The sequence below is a fragment of the Pholcus phalangioides genome, unplaced genomic scaffold (assembly GCF_987345545.1).
Source record: "Pholcus phalangioides strain wild (caught in Gottingen) unplaced genomic scaffold, Ppha-v1.0 ptg000009l_1, whole genome shotgun sequence".
Classification (NCBI taxonomy): Eukaryota; Metazoa; Arthropoda; class Arachnida; order Araneae; family Pholcidae; genus Pholcus; species Pholcus phalangioides.
Window position 1 is genome coordinate 46,962,514 of NW_028301602.1, and position 22,418 is coordinate 46,984,931.

The 22,418-nt window shown below is 37.7% G+C and overlaps 1 protein-coding gene across 1 annotated transcript in view; it reads left to right on the forward strand.

Annotated features, from left to right (window-relative positions):
* Positions 1-22,418, forward strand: part of LOC149083217 (suppressor of lurcher protein 1-like) — a 618,571-nt gene that overhangs the window by 94,730 nt on the left and 501,423 nt on the right. Inside the window, exons 4-5 of the mRNA XM_089236416.1 lie at positions 4,010-4,218; positions 21,087-21,306. Coding sequence (XP_089092542.1) covers positions 4,010-4,218; positions 21,087-21,306 — 429 coding nt within the window. The remainder of the gene's footprint in view (positions 1-4,009; positions 4,219-21,086; positions 21,307-22,418) is intronic.

Consider the following 22,418-nt stretch of genomic DNA (forward strand, 5'->3'; position numbering starts at 1 on the left):
CAATTCTTTTCTGTGAAAAAAATTCTCCCTACGTGAGAAAAGTCTTTTCGCAAACCACATTCAAATATACTAGTCTCTTCAATATTTTCTGATTTTTTTTAACTATTTACAAATTTATAGGACATAACAAATTACCTAACCTAGTACTTGAAAGTGGCCTTAGTAGATTAGATGGTTAAGCATGATTTTTGAGAGAGGGTGGAAAAAGGGGAACAATTTTTACTATTAATAACGACTCATTTAAAACAAAAGCAAAATGAATTATTCACACGATCAGCCTCATTCAGATGATAAAGTTTTGTTTATTTTGGAATTTTCCAACTCCCGAGGAGTTAAGAGCACCCGATTGTAATAAGTGTGGAAAAGTTTCACCTTTTTCCTTCAGACATAAATTTATTGCTTGGAAATATTTTTAAGATCTCGACTTTGTTTGAAAGAAACTTTTAATATGAAGTTGAGAAACGCGCAATATCAGCGACATGAAGACCATTATTCATATCTCGAAACTATCGCTCTCCTGAAGAGAAGAAAGGAAACTGTCTGAAAAAAAAAAGAAGTAGTATATATTCACCAACGCCCTCGGGCCACTCTTTCTTTTATTTATTTATTTTTTGCGAGAGATGCAAAGTAACGCTATTGGCAAACTTATGGCAGGTCATTATTTCACTCTTGACTCACGCCCGCGTTTTTTCAACGAGAACAAAAATAAAAACTTTCCCAAAAAGTTTTGTGAACGCGAAATATCAACTTATAAAATTCACCCGAGTGGACTGCGCTTTTTTATTTGAAAACATTTCAAGTTTTCTACGTTGATCTTTCATCTTCGGAATCAATTTCTTCGACTGAGGTTTGGCTGTTCGGCGAATGATATATCAGTTTCTTCCAACATTATCTTTGCTCTTGGGTTCTATATTCTTTTGTTCTTTTAGCCTTGGGGTTCTCGGGAAACTAAAAGTTATAAAAATCAATTACAAAAGATAAAAACCTTGTTATCTTTATAATTTTTACACCACTAAAAGGGGTTTGCGAAAAGTCCGGGGGCCCGCTATCGGATACGAGGGCCCTGCATCACTTATAATCATCGTATGACGACGTAATCGGAAAATACAAATGCAAAATCACAAACCACAAAAGGTAAATTGCCCAACATGGTGGCAGGAAAAAAAGAAAAGGAAGAATAAAAAAAATAAAAATAAACCGTACTAGAACATAAAAATCACGGTTGTCGTAGCCTAAATACAGCTGCCAAAATGATAGTACATATACGTTTATTTTAATTTTTAAGCTTGTGAGTAGCCATGATTCGTTTGTAAGACAATTTGCCTTGAAGAGTGTCGGAGAGGAGGGCTGTGTTTTGTATGGTTTCTCGAACGTGCCCTTATTTACTGTTAATACCTGTCTTCATCGCTTTCATCCCACCAGTCTCACCCATTGTGCATGTCGATGATTCACTCATAGATGGCGCTACCGCACGATATCTTCCGAAGTTGCCCCATAATCACCCCATTTCAGAATCGGATGAAAAAGAAGGGGAAGAGAGATAATATGCATTAAAAAATAAATAAAAATTAATCTGGTATACAATAAATTTATATATATCTAATCTCGTTTGACTCAATCTCCAACTGCATAACAAAAACTTTTCTATTTCGCAAAACGAATTTTTTCCAGAGCGCTCAAACGAAATTTCTAAATTGTTTACTTGGAAAATTATTCCTCTATACCAATGGTTCCCAACTTTTTTAAGTCCGCGTACCCCCAGCTGGCTCGGTTCCTTTCCGCGTACCCCCAACCCTGAATTGTCCAGACTCCCCCCCCCCCCCCCACTAATCTGTTTCACCCATTACAGTTTTTCGAAAAACTTCCAAAAAGGTACATATTGAATTAAATTAAATGGTCTATTTTTTTTTCATTACTTGGCTTTTATATTTTTCAAGTAAGAACAAATTAACTCAAGTACTTGGCAATTGCAAGTCTCACAGAATATTGCGCAACGTCGGTACTTTCGTCGACTTGGATAGGAAAAGAATTCACAACCTTTTACGTGGCTTATGACTGTGCTCTCAACATCGTCTGTACTCTTCGAGACACCGTGTATTATTTGACAGAGATATTGATTGAACTCATTATAAGAGAACTTTCCTCTGCAAACATGCATCTGACAGCATCTTTTCACCAATAGTGTGATTTTTTCCTCGTCTCGCAATACGATAGCTAATGCAGTAAGAGGGTTCGATAGCTTTGGCAGAATCACTTTTGGAAGATTCAAAATATGTTTTCACGTTTACAGGTGCACGGTATTTCATTTCGGTGTTTCAGTCCGCTTCCGCACAGATCTAGTTTTTAGCCACTGATCCATAGCGCAAATCACGTGAGTAGTAGGTGCTTGGTAGACAAGTTGACATAGAAAATTGTGAGATTAACGCGCCCACAACAAAAGTTGAACACAACACGAATTAATTTGTTGTTTTTATGCAGAGTCCGGCATGCGTCAACAATCAAAGCTAAAACGCCGAAGAAAAGTGAGTCGAGAGGAAGGAATTCACGAATCCTGATCATAGGTTGGGCGAAAGGAGGGAAGGCCTCTGTTATAGAAGATTTTACTGATACGGAAAAAGTCAATATATTATAACTGATAATATTAGTAAAAACCTCTACCTACTTTTAAAAATTCTTTTTAATGTTTTTAATTATTTTGCTCTTTTTTTAGATGGATGGCCGCCATTACCATTTTCTGTTTGCGTGAGTACAGAAACGTACCCCCGGTTGGGAACCGCTGCTCTATACTAATAGCTAAATAAGGAAATACGATTTGGAAAAACTTTTCCTTGACGTCAGAATAAAACTCGTAAAACAAAACAAAAGTAATATCTGGAAGAAAAATTATCCTATTATTATACGTAAACAATTAATATTTTTCGTCATTTATTTAAAAAGCGCAAACTTTAAAACTGAAAAAATTACAATTTTAACTTTTGATTTTTGTGTAACGAATTCTTTGATTGAGTGGAGACTTGATAGGTAACAAAGCGACTCCCCATGAGACTTTTTATCCTCTATATCATGGCCTCCCAAACTTTTTGTTCCATCGCCCCCTTCTTCGCAAATTTTTTTTTCTCATCGCCTCCTAACTCAAGTAAGCCCATAGGATCCTATGTTAAATAAGTAGGTTCTATCGCCCCCTTGGACCATTTCATCGCCCACCAGGGGGCAGTATTGCCCACTTTGGGAAACACTGCTCTATATGCTTCACCCTCATAAAAACGTATTGAATTTTTTTTAATACGGATGCAAATTTGTGCTGTTGGCATATTCCTAATTGAAACAATATACCATCAGCACAGCAATTTTATTAATCATAGTGGATTTTTTAATTAACTGAAATGGTTAACTAAGGGTGAAATATAGAGTTTCCTTGATTTTACTGTCATCTATAAACAGATGAAATCTTGTTTAACAAAGTTGAATAGTTTTCACCTTGGATTTTGTTTCGAATTCTCTCAAATTGATGCAATTTTATAAATCTTTGAACAAGTGAAATTTCTGCAGTCTCAAAAAATGACATTGACACGGAATCAACTCTCCCTAGATAAAAAAAAATATTGCACTTACAGAGCCGTGTTTTGTACTGAAATGATATTAAAAAGATGTACTTACTAAAATATCAAAAGAAAATTGAGAAAAGGGGGGTCATAATGGGTTTTTTGACCATGGGTTTGCCATGTATATTCAAATATATACGGGTTTCAACTGATATTAATACCACCATCATTTTCTAACTCTTTAGGCGAGAGTTTCAATTTCAAGAGTTTTGGATTTTCTTTAATTTTAACTTAGAACGAGTTTCCAACATAATTGGTTTAATTCTGTATGTTCAATCACTGAAATATTACTCTTGGTCTCCAGCAAAATATTGAAGGAAAAAGAAGTTAAATGAATGAATAATTATTAATGAATAATTTGGACTTTTCAATACACCGATTCAACTCGGGATTACAATGTCTCGTAGGTGCATCTTCGGGGACTTCGTGAAACTGTTCCTTCACCTGGACGAACCTGCGGTCAACGAGAGGACGACGTATAACGCCATCCTGTGCGGACGAATCCTAGACATAGAGCAGACACATTATTCTTCCGGCTCGAGTTTGATCTTCGAGTTCCATTCGGACTGGCGCAGATCCAACAGCACGGGATTCAGCGGAACTTACAGGTTTTTGAGTGAGTTTTATATCCTTATTCTTCTCAATATTAGCTCGCATTTACTACGAAAACTTGAAACCCAATAGTGCTCTTATCTTAAACTACGAAAATTACTCACAAACTTTGGAAGAAAAAAATAAGTCCGTCTTTTTTTTTCAAAATTCGTCGAATTCATGGATGGGTGCTCATTGAAATTCTTCTGAATACAGAATAATAACGATAAAAGAAGGAGGAGAAAATAACGATTCTTAAGAAACATTTTGAATTGAATTTATGGTTTCCGTGACACATTTCGAAATTGTCGGGAGGAAGAGAGAAACTGTCTATGGAGAGAGAAGAAAACACGTATTTTATCATAATATACGTTCGGAATTATGCGATATTATTATGTTCCAGCAACAAGAAGGCCTTACGAAATTTTCCTCGTACGTTCATCGTTCAGATGCAACGATGCGATTCATGCATGGGTTACGCAATACAGTGAGACTTGTTTAATTGATTATCTGTCTAAATTTTGTATCATTTTTTAATGGCACCGGAAACAGCCCCATATAACAGAAAAGCTCTTTAACTTGATCGCATGCCAATGTTGTATGTTGACAAACCGCATTATTATTCTAGACTTGCATTCATAGACACTGAAACTCGAGGGCTGTGGGTATAGAGTCCCCATTCATTCAGCGTTCGTTTCTACAGGCAGACCTTCAACAAGGTACTTACATGATACGAAAATTCTGGAACTTGCCGTTTTCACATCAAAATATGGAAACCAGATGACAGCATTATTAGAACGCGAAACACGCATGACTCTGACAGCAAAATGCGTTAGGCTCACACATTCTCAGAACACACATTCCGGAATGCGCCAATTCGTTAGCAATTCCGCAGAGGAATGTTTACGAGGCGCATGTACAGTTGAGTACTAATAGCGTACGTTTTTAAACTTGGATAACCCTATTTGGTACTGGAATTTGTGGAAGAGAACGTATATAGATTAGTAGGTACTTCCACAGTCATATAGGGGATAACCAAACTTTAGCGTTAGCTCGAGTGGCGTGGTAGGATGAGAGTGAGATGTTCGTCTACCACAGTGAAGGTTGCCGCTAGGTCCCAGGTTGAATCGGGGCGGAGAATACTGATAATAAGATGTTTCTCTAACGACCTTGAGGGTCACGACATCATTTCCAACCCAACTCGTTAACGACAGTAAATTGCAGTATAGTAATGATAAATTGCTGGAGTTGGTGCATAGTTGGTGCATAGTCTGGTAGGGGATCTTGAACATAATTTTTCCTAGGGGTCCATGATCTGTTACTGTATCACTCACTGCTCTGAGTTGTCGTGCATGGATTGGCAACCCCTGTTATAGGTGTTTAACTTGCAAATGTTTTACTTCTTTTAAGATGGTATAGGAACTTTGTAACTAATAGTTAAATGCGTTGCTTTGAATACATGCAAAGTCTGAAAATTCAAATTCAAAATAACCTTCACATTTCACAAAGAAGATGAAGTCATATTGTTCCCATTTTATATTTTGTATTTACTGCGACAGATGACACAATTGATGAAAACAAGTCTTTCCGTGGATGATGCCACTCTCCACTATCCATACGAAGGTTTTTAACAGCTGGCTTATGCTGTTAAAAACCTTCGTAAACGACTCTTTGTTTGCTGCAGAGCATGTGTGTCCGTGATTTCGCTGAATTGTTAAAATCTTTTGTAGACATTGTTATTTTTTTTTTTTTTTTGGTTTGACCTTGAAGTTTGCAATCCAATTTTTTTTTACTGTAGTTTGAATCACACAATGAAGTTGGTTATATACAAGTATTTGGAAAGTGATATTATTTCAGAACATTTATTTTACGCACGATTTTTGAGGCTTTGCACGTCTTGAGGAAGGCCCTGTATAAACATTACAATTCGAAATAGATTTTTTAAAATATTTTTCTCGGCTTTCATTAACTATGAAAAAAATTATCAACTCGAAAAGCCAATCCAAGAATTAAACGCTAAAGCTAAAGGTGTGTACGGCTAAGCATCTTATCAGTTTATCACTCGTATCAGGGTTATTAAATTTCAGAGCTCCAAAGTGCATCGGGAACGTTACTTACCTCTGTTTGCAACCGATGGTGACTAACTGGGAGTTTTAAAATAAAAAAAACTGCTACGTGTTTATTTTTTTCTTATTACCCCATCCTAATTACATCGTTGTCATATTTTGCTCATGCCTGGCAGTCATGAGCCAACCTTTATTTTCCGAACATGATAAGTCTTCAGTTCAAGAAGAACAAATAGACAAAGAGAGTATAGCATTTTATGGTTATCGAAAAACCGTATACGGTTATTAAATATTAATTGACGTGGCAATCAGATAATTGAAGACCAGAAATGGTAAACGCACAAAGTGCCAAATAGCAAATTTTACAAGAGAGCAAAAAACAAGTTTCAGGCGCCATAGATCAATGATGATAATTACCGCGACGCGTTTTTCATCTACTTAGTGTGAGTTGGGCACTCGCATCGTTTCCCAGGTTGACAACCTTGGTGTGTAAATACCAAATGTTTTGACGCGGAGTACTTACTGCGTTTACCATTTTTGATCTTCAATTATGTTACAATGGTTTCGGAATCGAAACATATCTCGATGTTTTGGTGCATCTAAGGAAACAGTGTGAGCAGAGACCCAAATAATTCTTCAAACTTTGACGCAGATTGGTCAAAGCGTGTTAATTTGAATGGAAAGATAATCATATAGACGCACGCGGATGAACAGATGTCTGATTTACGGTTCTTCCGGACAGAAAAAAAAATTTCTGGAAACCTAAAAATGAGGAAAAAAAAAAGGGAGAAATCATAGAACAATGAAAACGAGGACTTATGATAACCTTAAGTAGCGTTTAATTAATTCTAAAATATATGTTAAGTACTTTTTTTTTCCGTACACGTGAATAACCAGAGAATCTACTCGTCCACTTTTCAAGTGTTTATATGTACGTACAAGAGAGCCGAGAGCGAGCTCTTGTAATGGAATTGGCAGCTCATAGTGCTGCCATCTATTGTCTACAAAGCGCGTTGTTTATTTTTCAATGTCGCAACCTCAGGATTAATTATCCCCTATAATGATACAGTAGCCACCGCTTATAAGAATCACTTGTTATAAGAATTAACCACTTATAAGAATCAAACCGGCAAAACAAAACCAAACGCTGATTTTACACAGAAAAGTCATCGGTTATAAGAATCACAGATTTCCGCTTATAAGAATTTTAAAAAAAATAAAAATAAAAATAAAATCCGTGAAACTGTCACCGCTCATCTCAGTAGTGGGAACTTGTAGATTATTTTTGACTATTCACAAGGTTATTAGGAGGACTATTTATTGTCACTTTTACCTTTGTAATAAAACCGTCCCATATTCACCGTCCTATATTCACCTGATAAGCGGATCCATCTAGAGCAGTATTTCCCAAAGTGGGCAAAATCGCCCCCGTGGGCGATAGAAAGGTCCAAGGAGTGGTAGAAGCTACGGGTATAACATAGGATCCTATGGGTCGGCTGAAGTTGGGGGAGATGATTAAAACACATTCTGAAGAAATTGGGGCAATGAAACAAAATGTTTGGGAACCTCCGATCTAGAGTTATGTAGTCGGACGATAGTCATACTCCTCCCCATATCCTGGAGGAGAGCCCCAGGGATTGGAATCTTTGGTAAGTCCTTCGACCAAACTTTTCAAGGAACTCTCTACAGTGAATTTATACCTTGAAAAAACAAAAAGTGATGAGAATCATTCTGGGTCCCAGGGCCCCACCCTCGTGGAGGCCATGACAATAGTGCTACAATAGTAGTTCAGTTATTGTGTAGCATTTCAGTCAGTCTACATTGACAATGGACCATCTCTGAGGACAATGATATGCTATTTTTATAGATTTAAAATTTAAAAAATTAAAATATTCAATATAAAATTAATAAGATTTTTTTTCGGTTTTCACACATTGAAAACATCACAATCTCTCCTGAAGGCTCCCCCCCCCCCACCCCTTGCGTACTCAGTGGTAACTGGAAGAGTAAAAGCAAAAGATTTTCGGATATAAGAATCAACCGCTTATAAGAATCAAAATGGCTGAACCAAAAGTGATTCTTATAAGCGCTGGCTACTGTACACGAGGAACTACCTTAGATGCATCATTTGCACCTTACAAAGAAACGTCAGGGTAAGAAATGATTTTTTTCTAAAATTCCTCAAAATCTCGTATATGGAACTGAAATTACTTATATATTCACTAGTAATCACTAGTGCAACAGCTGAGGTCGGTGAGAATTTTCTGCCGGTCCGCGAGAAGTTTAGGCAATTCGTATAAGCGAGCGCGCGCACACACACACACACAAAATTTCAGTTTTAATTATTTCTTCCTTTCTTTCAAGCCGAGCGCAATTCAGATCTATCACTATCTATGGGCGATTTATCTAGTGAGTTGTGCCGTCGGAAGTGTAACTGTGTGTGTACCTAACAGTCTGAGTCAGTATGTTGTTTGAATTTTTAGTGCCGCCATCTATATTTCAGAAGTGAAGTGAGTGATGTGTTATGATTGAATTACATTTCTACTGTTTGTAGGTCTGTTGCTCTCTCTCTGTGGCGAGACTTTTTAAAGGGGGAGATCGGCTGGCATTCGCGCCTTGAAATTATAAATATTGTACACTTTCTATATTGGTTTTTAGTTCTGTCTTGGTCGTCAGCAGGTCGGCGAATTATTGAATTTTGCCATGTATTTTTTGCCGGTCCATTAATATTTCCTCCCATGTATTTACTTTTTGCCGGTTCATAAATTATTTTTCCTACTGATTTGTTCATTGCCCCAGTACACAAATTATTCACTCCAGTGAATTTATTTTTTTGTTAGACAGAAAATTATTTCTCTCATTGTCACTAGTCCATGATATTATTCAACATTTTTCTTGCCTGTCTGCAGTTGCAAAAAGGTTGAAGAACCCCTAAACTAGTGAAAGACAAACTTAAAACTTTTGATCAATGCGTTTGGGAATTTAAAATAGTTTTTAACTACTTTTTTCTCATAAAAAATTAAGAAAAATGAGCCAAAATTTGGTTTCGAAATCCGGAGACCGACGTGTAATGAGTCATGTAAGATATTTGGGCGCCCTCGCGACGGAATAAAACGTTTGTATAACCGATGAATTATTTTTTGTCTTCAAAAAGAATTTATGGACTTTGTAACACGGGGAGAAAACTCCATTACATAAATCTTATTATGATTTTTTCTTGGTTTCTTTTGGGATAGAATGCAAGTGTACACAGAAATATAAATATATCTGCAACGGAAACTCATATACATGAACATAAAAGGAATACGGATACGCCCGGAAGCACGTGGTAATACGATGAATGACCCGATTCGGCTGCCAACCCTGAATGATGAAACTTTTGGCCTGGATATATCTGTCGTATTTCTCGACTTTTTTTTAAACGCTTGACGATTTGAATGGTGTAACCATTCCTAATGGGAACTACCCTATAAATAGCGTTTCCTGTCTAGATGGTTGTACGATACATATTCACAGATATATTCGGGCTTCATGTGACTAGTTCTACCGTACAGTTTAAGCACCTCTTTTACAAACGTGACTGTTCGAAAATGAGTGTGTTACCTCTCTTGCTAATCACGTGGACGTTGGCCACTGCTGTGGATCGCTCGACCGATGGCCTTGCTTCGAATCCACAGTTTTTCGCCCAGAGAGTGTCTCGAACAAACGCCCTGGATTCAACCTCTCATCAGGTGAGCGCCGCGTCTCAGGACCACGTGACTATCACCGCTCAACCAGTCGGTCCTCGCGGTCCCAAAGGGGAACCCCCGTCGAAACAGCAAATCCAACCTACCATCCAGCGATACGTATTAGGTACTGCGCCAGAACAGGAAGCTCAGCAGCTCGAGAACTTGAAGCATTACACGGAACTTCTTCGTCGATTCGGAAGTCACATAAACTCCTCAAACTCCGAAAATGGCAGGGTTCATTTCTCGGATCAACGAAACGCACCGCCTCCTGGATCGGACATTTCCAGGAGGACGGCGGAAAACGGGTCTTCAACGTCTTCTCCTTACGAGTTCAGCTTCATGATGAGCGACGGCAACGGCACCGGGCAACACCGACAGGAATCTTCTGGACAGGACGGCATCATCACGGGAAGTTACGGATACCTCGATCCGATCGGAATGTACCGAGTGGTGCGGTACACGGCCGATCACAACGGATTTCGCGCAATGATAAGAACGAACGAGCCAGGGGTTGTTGATCAGCACAGCCCCGACGTGATCGTCATTGCGGACAAACCTGGATCCGCATCTGCTGACAAAGAACGAGCTGCCTCGAGGAACTCTTTCAAGAAAAGCTAACTTTCAAGTGAAATGACTTCCATCAATTTCAATCAATTTCGCCGAAAAACGGAACGTTTGCTTTCAATTTGCTTCGAAGCAATGAAGAATCTTCTACTACGACAGAAGTAAAAAATTATATTATTTTATATATAGACAATTGCGCTTTTTTTGGAATAAATGTCGATTTCATGGCTACAGGTGAAAACATCGGACACTTGATCAACATATTCCGTGAGTAGAAAGAAACAACTCTTTCCATAAAGGCTAATTAGTTGTGCGTTATTTATTTTCGATTGTTTCGCAGATCAGCGGAAACGGTTTTTTTTTCAAGCCATAATTTAATAATGAAAATTTGTAGCAAATCTCAGTTTGGTGAAATGTAGTCTCCAACGTAAAGCTAAATTCACTTATACAATGCTATTATCTTGTTATTTCATGCGAAGAATTCTCATTTACTGAAACGCTACAAGGGTGCATAGGAAAGTTCCATAGTTCCTGGAAAAACTCACTAGCTGTTGATCCTAGAAGCACACACTTCCAAATGGAAAAATATCAAAATAACGTGTAGACCTCAGATACGTCATTCACGCTGCAAATCGTTCATAGTTATTTAAAAAAAATTACCTTTTCTATTTGGTCACTCTGTATGAAAAATTAGAGAACATTGTTGCCCTCGTCTTCCCTAAAATCCATAAAAAGTCCATGTTTTTAAGTGCAATATTCGCTGAGATACAAAACGAACTCGAAATTCGCTGAAAATGAGGAAAAGAACTGCATAAACTAACAGGCATTGAACAAGAAAGTTGTAGAGGTCACTCGTCGATTTCAGTTGACTACTATAACATTGAATATTGAAGGACCGGCACACCCTCCCTTTACATCTCTCAGAGAGATAACGAAGTGTTCCCGAAGGATGGATGTGTCCTGAAATTTTATCAAATAACAAGTAAAAATAGAGCCGCTTCCGACAAAGGCAACCAAAGTAAACTGATTAGTGGCTTCACCAATCATCCATATAACGATATAACACGAACTTCGAAATATAAATATAAATTTAGGAAAATCTGGCCTAGTAACAATGATTAATCTATAAATCTCGCATATAATATGTATATATCTCGCATCTAAAACACCCGCCGATCGTCTCTCGGTGCTGGGATCATCCTCAACACTCGGTGACTCAAGCGGACAAGCTCATTTTATGCCGTTCCTTCCCTCTTTTTGAGCGGTTTTCGAATCAACTCAGCGAATATTGCACTGGAAACAGGGTAAAAACTACTTTTTTTTTTAAAATTTGATTTTTTAGGACGGGGGAACAAATATAAAGTTATTGTTTTGTGTAAATAACTGTACACAACCCTTTTGCAATATGAATGACATATCTCAGGTCTAAGATTATTTGGATCAGTTCTCCAATTGGGAGTATGTTTCCGAGATCAACAGTTCTCGAGTTATTCCTGCCTAAAGGGATTTTCATCTGCATCCTGTCAAAATTGATGCTTGATAACTTTCATCAGTGTAATGAACGGTTTTTTAGCGAAAAAAAAAAATCATATTCTTCGCGTAAAATATTTGTAGTTCATTCGATCGAGTATCAAAACAAATTTTGCCTCATCAGCTGAGTTTTACTGCACGGAATCCATGTTTTACATGTATGTATATTGATTGATAATACTGCAATATATTTCCAAGTAAAATATATATAATGCTTCATCAAGTGGAGGTAAGAGATTCTTGACCCGTACTGTATTTTGCCGCCTCAAAAGAGCATCATGACGCAAGTGATGCTCAAGGACCCCCCCCCCCCCATCCCATCCCTTGCTGCCTAGAATTACAAGCCTACCAGTTTCTTTCTAACTCATCTGAGTCACCCAGCAAATCTCGAGAGTGCGGATGCTAACTTCACCGACGAACTTATTCAGTCACATCATAATTGCATGAACCACTAAGCCATCGATCTAAGATACCGCGAAAGCATACGGTGGTGGTGGTGGTGGTGGGGGGGCAAACATGCTTTGTCACCATTTTGTGAACAGAACAAGAGGAGTATATATATATTACGCTCTTCTTCGAAGCTAAAATTTAGATAAAATATAACGTTCGAAACATCTGGATTCCTCTCTTGAAATTTCATCTCAGAGATGGCAGCACTAACGGAAGAAACCGTGAATCGGAAAGCTATTCAGAAAGAGCTTTATGTGGCAAAAATGTGTTTCTCAACATTTTTTACACGTCAGGACAATGTACTGAAACCGAAAATTGATGCTACGATTTAATTAATCAACTCCGATGAAGTAATTTATTGTAAGTGGTAATTAAAACATGATTCAAATTTTCACTTTACAAAATATCTCTTTACAAATATTTTGTAGTTTATCTCATTCTCCACAAAACTTTTAGTTATATTTTATTTTATTTGTCACTGAAACTGACACCAACCCCATTGGAACACATAATATGTGTTTTGTGGGCATTTTATCATTATCTTTCGCAAAATAGATTTGAATAAAAATGACTTATTTGCTCATTACATTTTAATCATTAATACAACACAACTGGGACAAGTTTCCCTCTTAAAAAACCCCAATTGGACACCCAATATGCCTTCCCCCCACCAATCCTTCCTTCCCCTGGCGATTTTTGAGTTTTTAATATATTATAGATATTTTTATTCTATTTGATTTATTAAGAAAAATAGTACTTTTTTTCCTCAGAAGAAAAGTGGAAAGCTTATAAAGCTCATTATTTCAATGCAATTGGCTGAATTGTGGAAAAGCCTATATAATTACAAATACAAGGCAAACAGCAGGCAAAATGCCCACCGAGGCGGCTGCGAAAAGATGCCCATAACAAATATGGATCTCATATATTCTTAAAATACAGCCCCCAATTAAAAGTGCAATTATAAAAACTAAAAACTATACAGGGTGCATATAGCAAACATGGGGTATGACGTTTTACTGACGAACCGTTGATCGTAGAAATATACATCCAATTAGAAAAAGTTTCCAAATAACAATTTTTTAATTGTTTCAAGGGGTTGTATATAGTTATTAAAATAAAAAAAATTAACTTCTTTATGGAGTCCTCCGCGTGCCCCGAATCCGGATTACAAAGTTGTTGCCGTGCCTCTCCTGAGGCCAAAAAAAAGAAAAGAAAATCCCACTTTTCTAACTGTAATATTCACTGACATATTCAAATTCAAAAAACGCATAGTTAAATGCGGGTAAAACAGTTTTACCCGCATTTGTAAACCTTTTCTAATTAGATGTATATTTCTACGATCAACGGTTCGTCAGTGAAATGCGGCGTAGCGACTTTCCTTTCTATCCGGTATATGCGTGTTCCTAACGTGCTTATTATATCAGAGCTACGCGATGCCCAGGTTAAGAACGTCTGGGGCTTTTTCAACTTCAAGGTGCGGTTACGAACAAACAGAATAACCTGACAATTTGTTTGCTTCACAGTTTGGAAGGCAGATGGCAGCACTTCTGAGACATAACAGGTATTCCTGAGAAACATAACTTCACATTAGGTACAGAACACGTCCACGGCACATTCCGACTTACGCGAATTCCTTAAAAAGTCCTCGGAGGAATGTTTATGAAGGGTGGATGCGATTTAGTAAATACCAAAAATGGCACTGTATAGTCATATTCGGTAGAAAAATAAAGTTTCGCGTAGTTTCACAAAATTCTCTTAGGAAAAAAAAGTTTGATATTTAAAAGCTTCGATGTTGATTTTATTAAACGAAAATTTTATACTACTATAGCAGTGCCGATACTTAGATGAAGATAAAAACTTTCAACATAAGAAAGGAACAAGATATTGTTTACTTTTCTTGGAAGCACGTCACATCCTGACCTCACCACATAACCTCTTTTCTGCCAGATTTTTGGTGACTAGTGATTTCGACTCGTTCTTAGTACGTACAGTAATTCGATTTTATAAACCGTGATTTTATTAACCAGTTTCAATAACGGCAGTTATTTTAGCAGCTTTATTTCCACGGGGAGTGAAACAAATCCTAACACTTCACAAGATCCCATATACATTTAGCATACGTGTAATGAAGCATTCAGACTTAGGGCAGTGGCCGTCACATATTTGCAGTGTTGACGCAATACTGTGGTTTGGTTTCTTTGCATTAGGGCCAGCAATGCAAGGAATACACTTTTCGAGGTTTTACAGGCGTAGCGCTATCAACAATTTAGTACTATATCGTGATTCCGTCTTTTACGAATAATGTTTAAGCTCAAAATAAAATAAATAAATAAAAATAAAAACTCAACTCGATTGATCACGTGTTGGCATCGAGATAAAAATATAATACTCACGTCAAAATCACTTTAATAGCCAAAGTATTCAAGTACTATCAGGTATTGACAAGCGGACGAGTGTATCATAGGCGGTAATACGGGGATGGGGGTGCAGCGTTAAAGACGGAGCTGACTGATCTAATGCGTATGCATATATATATGAACTTGCATCATCATTATGCCCCCAACCTTTCATGTCTATCACCCCGAATAGAGTGTATCAATAAGAATTTTATTTTTTTTTCCGATCGAATAACGTGATCCTCATGAACATTTTTGTCGCACGACGGTCATTTTCCACACACGAGAGCTAATTAGACCGGACGTTCAATTTATTGCCGATTCCGAACGGCAGCTTCTTTTGATACTCATCGAGAGGTTGGTGCGCTAACCCCTGCGGTAGCAGTCTTTCGTGTGGTCATGTCACTTGTCCCGTTGGTGATCTTCATGTATTCCCAAGGGATCAGCATAATTCGTCCAGGGAATTTATTAGTGTTAGTAAACATCCTTGAATGAATGTTTAAATGGCCCGAATCGGGATCCGAACCCAGACCTGCACAGTCAGAGGCTGATTTCCTAACCACTTGTACTTGACCGCCAGGCGGCAAACATTAATATTTGAAACACACTAACGGCCGTATTCACCAACACAGTTTAAACTACAATCACAGGTTAGAGAATTAGCGATCGACACGAATTGGTTAAAATTTTCAATTTAACCAATCCGTTTGGATCTTCAATCCTTTCACCTGCGACTGCAGTTTAAACTGTGTTGGTGAATAAGGTCGAAAGTGGTCGTTTATACGTAGATTAGATATTAAAATCTCCTTCATGAATAAAAAAAATAATTTAAAATTTTATTAAAAATTATCTTTCTTCATAGTTTTTAATCACAATGAAAGTAGATTATGACGGCAATCGAGGGAGCGTGAAATTTCGTCGTTATAACCAAGGTGTTGTTCGAAATTTAAGGTTGATGTTTTCAAAGTTTTATGATGTTTTATGGGCTGAAATATATTATCAGATTTTATCATGAAATGGTTATTTCACTCTAATGTGAATAATGAAGAAATAAACAAATCTTGCCTCAACTCCCAAGAGGTTGTCTTCGTACACAGAGAAAGAGTATACCTTGCAGATCAGAATAGATGATAAAAGCAACAAATTCTTTTTTGACCCGCACGTATCTGGAGTGAAGAGGTAATGAATGCATGGATTAAGCCGGGTTAATGATGTCGATCCCTAGAGTGATATTTATAGTTTTCTTTGTATGCTAAAAGAAATGAAAAAGCAACCATATCGTTAACGCAAACGACGACATCAAGATACGCTGCACTACATATTAAGTATGAAAGACTGGATACCAAGTGGAAATGGCTGAAGTGCGGAAAGAAAATTTACAAGCCTCTGCAGGGAAACGAACCACCAACCTTTTGCAATCCGGACGAGTGCCGTAACATTAAGCTATAGCGGACCGGTATTTTCTTTAATTAGAGAAAATATATGTAATATAATACCAGGAAATATGTCTACCTCTTTTTTTTTTCTTTTCCCCTTGTGTGGGCGCAGGCATTTATTTTTTCTTTTTCCTCCTCAAACCTATGGCTCTTCCTTCGTCCAATCAGGGATCAACATCACTTGTTTGTACCTACCTGTTGTCCCCACTCTCTCAACACACAATTCGTCTTGCCGCTGTGTGTAGATAAGAAGCACACGGGAGCGTTTTTTCCGTCTATAGTAAAATGCAGCAATCTATTTCACTTAACCAAATTATTTAAAAATAAATCCATAATTCTTACCAGCCGTCAATATAGTCGTATCATTACATATATATATGCACTGAATTCACATTCTTCTGCATGTGAATTGTCTTTTAGAACTTCATCCATCTCAGCTTAGAATTCTGTCTTTCGTAATTCGCATGAACAGAGGAGGGTGATATATCTCGTTTCTCTCTACATTACATATTGTTGATCGCCCTACACCTGTAAAACGACGAAAATGCTTTCACTGCATCACCGGCCTTGATGCAAAGAAACCAAACATTAGTTTAAAGTCAACACTGCATATAAGACGTATGTGACGGCCAATGCCAAAAGTCTGGATACTTCGTTACACGTATGTTACATGGGTCGCGAAAAATGTAAAGTCATCATGCTCTTGCTCTCACTTTATTTCTTCTGTTCTCCCCCCCCCGCACACCTCAGTTCCGACCGCAGCCTTGGCTATACAGAATCAGAGAGACGCAACACGTGCACCTGAGATAAATCCATCGTCGGCTGAGACTCCCAAGTTTGGCGTTCGCCTAGTGTGCGTTGCTCGGCTCGCGATGAAATATTCTGTGAAAGTCGCACACACATGGATGGGAAATCCCAGCAAACCACTCAAGGAAAACGCATAGCGTGAGCGTGTAGACGCACCTGTTAGATTTTTCTTTTTCGCGGAAAAAGTTTGTATAACAACCGTTGTTATTAAAACCACTGGTTAATAGAATTAGCGGTGGAAGGGGGGAAGGGGCTACGGTGTCTAGAAACCCTACCAATGTTTATACCTATATTGGAGGGGAAACCAAATAATATTATCAACAACTATGCATTAAGTCCTGTTTATGTCTCTAATTATCAATAGCAAAAACAAACAAATTTCATCAATGTTGTGAGCTCAAATGCGAAAAGTATCTTGGAAAACTGACACAAATACCCTCAAAACTATGTCATTATATTGGATGTCGTTTTTTTAGTTGACGTTTAAAGCGAGATTCATTAATAGTGTAACACTATGAAATTTGGCTGGGACAGACAGGACGCTTGCTTTCACGTTTGATGTTGTATGGTTTCATTATTACGTCCCATTTCAGCTTTTTTTCAACCGGTGTTCAACCGGTTCGTTAGACGGTCGCTGGTGTGATGCGAAAAATTCCATAGGACATTAGCCATCAATTACCTTCCAATGTAGCCCAAAAAATATATAATTAGTTCAAATTTTATAGCAGCGAGGGTTAAAACCTAAATTTTAACTTTTATGATTTCGGCGTGAAACTCAATTGAAAATTATGATTTTTCGGTAATGTAATTGTATTTTAATTACAAATAAAAGATAATTGCAATTAAAAGTTGCAAAATATTAAATAATTAAAACTAAATTTTTAAAAATAACAATAAAATTGTCATTTTAAGTATGTCGCGGAAGTTCAACTGCAGGTCCAAGTGTGCCGCGAGATAAAAAGGTTAAAAATCATTGTGTAACAATTGGAAGAGGATTTGTGTGTTTTACGCGATTCCGCTGTAAATACATAACCGTACTCAAATGTCAACATATTAAAGCGAGTGCCATTAGGGTTTTATTTTTTTTACCGACGCTCACTAATGTCAGATCCAAATTCGCCGTTATAACCGAGCGTGACTATTTAGTAGTTATTCGAGTGGGACTTTCTCTAAGAACAGCCGATCAAATAATTTCATTTTTGCGGGGATTTTCTGAATGCCAGAAAAAAAAAAGAGAGATTTTCTGTCAGTTTATCAATCACCAAATGAAATATAAGTTCATTCAAGTGAAACCAGCGTAGTTTAGTTTCGAACGACCGAATCAGGAGTCGAAATGAATACGAGAGATTCGTTCGAAACCAGAAAATGTTAAGAAATTATTTTTCTTTTGTCAATCTTTTTTGTTTTATAAATCGAAGGTCTCCAAAAGAAAAGAAGATTAAAACCAAGGTTTTTTTTCTTTCTCTTTCGTCTAACCCTGGAATCTCCGAGTCAACGTTCAGTTTGGCATTTGCACGATTATTCCGAGTTTTAACTACAATGAAAAATAAGTGAAAAAAAAAGGGTGAGAGAGGTTAAAAAGAGAAGAAAGGGGGGTTGGAATGCATCGGAAGTGGTGCTTGAGAAACCATCAGAGGGAAACCGTTCTCCCAGAAAACAAGGCTCAATTTGCTTAAGCACATTATACGGGGGCAAAGAGATGCGAGAGAGAGGACGCAATTTAAACGGAAAACTATTATCTCCCTTCCAAGGTTTCCTGAGCGTGTGTTCCTTCGTTCGAGCTATTATATATGCATTTGGTGTGTGTGTGTGTGTGGGCGAGATCGGAAGAGAAGACCCCCCCATTCAATAGCAAAATTCGTGCTCAAGTTTCCGATTTGCATGCGATGCTTCAGTGTTCAATTATAAGTCGCATCCACGGTTTCCGGATATTTTATGGTTCATTTAATCCTTTAATGTATAGACACTATTCATTAGAATTTCAGAAGAGCCTCGCGAAACCTTGCACCGCCGGCCGCCACCAGATTCTGCAAGAAAGGGCACGTGTGTGTGTGTGTGGGAAGAGAGGATCTATATAATATATCATTCTCGTTGCTTCGGGCAAATGACGCTTTCCAGTTTGGTGCCCAGTAGCTCCCGGAACAAATATTTTCTACCTTTCGATATCAAGTACGGGCAGAGAGAGAGATTAAGGAAATGTTTCTTCCGGTTGACAGGCAGATGTAGATAAGTAGCTATACTCGCATGCACTATATCTATACGCGTTTCCACCTGATACTCGAAAAGGTGAGAGAACTCATTCAGAAGCCGCGTCCAATCAAAACGGATCCGTACCCACAGTATATCTGAAATATGTGCATTTCTTTTGGACTACTTTTTCTCCTTATTTTTCCCTCTCGGTCTCTCTCTTTCTCTTAGCACATTCATTTTCGCCAAAACTTGCCTTTTATAATGCTCGGAGTCATCTTATAATTCTTCCGGGAGCTGCTTCCATAAAGAATGAGCTTTATGGTTATGGTCATGGTTTAATGGCAACGCTTCTCTCTCTCTCCGTACTGATTTTAATATTGGGCAATCGCTTTATAGCGGGTGACTTTCACGGTGCATTCGCAATAGTAGCTCTAGACGTCTCCCTCGCACGAAGCGAGTTTATTGTGCATAATGTGGTAAGAAATCAAGCTTGCGGCGGCGCGATTCAAACTTTTCTCTTAACTCAGGCGAACGCATTACCTGAAGAAAAGCTCGGAATGAGTTTGTATTCAGAACAATGTTGGTTGGTCCTTATGCATAGATATACGTGTATATTACACGCAATTTTGTTGCGGAAGAGAACAAGCGTTGTTACGTTTGTTCTTCCGAAAGGCGAGACATTTAAATACCTCTTGAACGTGACCCACCGGTTAAAAGGCCTCGAGCTCTGGTGGGAAATGGTTTTTTTTACTTATTAATTCCTTACATAAATGACGAAGCCTTTTTTTTTTTCATTCACTTAAACTGAAAATATTATGCTAGGCATGTAATGCGAATGTACGTATATTCTTGCTTCCGATTTCACTGCATGATGTATAATGTATGTAAAAACCAGCACACACGAACCGTTAGAATGAATTCACGGTTAAAAATTATACAAAGAAACACGGTACAAAATTGCGCAGATGCATATTAATGGCTCATTACCGTTTATCACCCACATATCGCAGGACAAAAAAAAACCAGTTTATGCACGTGGACCAGATTTTTTAGATTGCGTCGACTTATATTCAAGACGACACAGGAGTTACGGTGAAAGAAAAAAAACTTTTCTGAAAGATATATTTATTGATTTTTCTTAGCCTTCTATCATCCCGTGTGTACTTGAGCATTGCACATGGCAAATACATGGTAAAAAAACCCTGGTATAAATTTCTTTTCCCAATATTTTAAGTATATTAGAAAGAACATTTTTAGTGTGATTTCGGTACAAAATGTGGCAACATAAATACAATACCCTTTTTTGTCTAGGAAAAGTGGACTCGTTGTTGGTATCATTTTTTGAGAGCCGCTGAAATTTATGTGGTCAGATGTTCATTAAATTGCACCCAATTGATCAGAAATAAAATTTCAGGTTAAAAACTATTCACTTTGTTAAGCAAAATTTTATCTATTTATAGATAATTATGAAGTCAAGGAGAAAACTGCATATTTTGCCCTTAATAAACCATTATAGCTAATTAAAAATTCACTCTGATTAATTATATTTTTGCGTTGATATATTGTTCCAATTAAAAATATGCTAACATCATTGATTCACATCCGATTTTACGAACTTTTTTTTTATTAATACGTTTTTCTGGGTCGAACCACAGAGGGTTAAGTATCGGATACTCATGATTTTTTTCCCCGCGTAATACGCATTTCACGTTTTTCTCTCTCGCAGGAACGTTCCAGACAGATGGCCATTTGCTGCCAGGGAGTATCTGCAACTACGAGATATCAAGCGAGATTCTGAACAAGACGAGAGGCAAGTTCTTCTCGCCGCAATATCCGAGTTCTTACCCGAGAGACGTCGTCTGTGGATACCACTTTAACGCTCAGCCTACGGCTAATCGAGTCCGAATTCTCTTCGAACAAATACGACTTCAAAAGGGTGATCTGAGGTAAATATGATCCCTCGCTGCCACAACATTTTTCACTCAATATGAACACTGAATGGACGCATTTTCACCAGCCTTCTAATAACAAAAATAAAATATATATATTTTTTCTTTTTAACGAATGATACAAAAATGAGATGAACGATTATGATTCGACGGCAGGAAAATCGTTTTTCAAACAGTGCACTTCACTGTATGTTTTGAGCTTGATTTTAAGAATCTTTCAGTTTTACGGCGTACTTACTTACTTACTGAACACGGCCAGGCTCTGTCACATGCACAATATAAGCACATTGTCCTGGAAGGCGTGCCTGTGTCGGAAAAGTTTTATTTATTTTTATATAGTATTTATAGACCGCAAAAATATACATAAAGATACGTAGAACGTGCTAAACAGAAAAGCAGAATAACTTGTGGAGAAGCATTGAAAATAACAGGACCATGCACTTGAAAAGAAACGTGTGCAAAAAAACAAAAACAAATGCGAAGCAGAACATGTGTGAGGGCCAAAATGTTACAAATATGTGCACGTCAGATACCTTCTGTGCAGAAAAACATTAGGAGGAGGTGTTCTATGGTGGGACCCTGGAGATATGTTAAACATGCAGAGTGCAAAAATATGTGTGCGAAAAGCAAGACAAAAACTTACATTACATACAAAGCATCACACTTTTTTTTTTGAAAAACAAGGCTGTGGTAAACAATATGACCGTAAAAACATAGCATGTGGCCAACTAAGCTATATTATGTGCAAAAAAAACAAAAACAAATTGAGGCCTTTGGGAAGAGTTCGCACGGGAATTCAGATGACATATTCAAGACATAATAATTTGCTGCATAATATGTGTTGTACGAAGATGCAAATCTAACATATATATACGGTAACATGACTGTTAACAAAAGCCAAATTAATGGATTCTGTACAGCAACTTGTAGGGCCCAGCCATGAATTCCATGCTTGCAATGCGCGAAACACGCATTTGTGCAATTGTTTTTTCTCGCATCGGCAGACGGGCTCATGTGTGTAGGACCCACACATTTTAAGGGCCTCCAAAATTGTCCGTCTTTTGTATTTTAAGCGTTTCCTCCCCCTTTTCTCGAAACACACTAAAAGT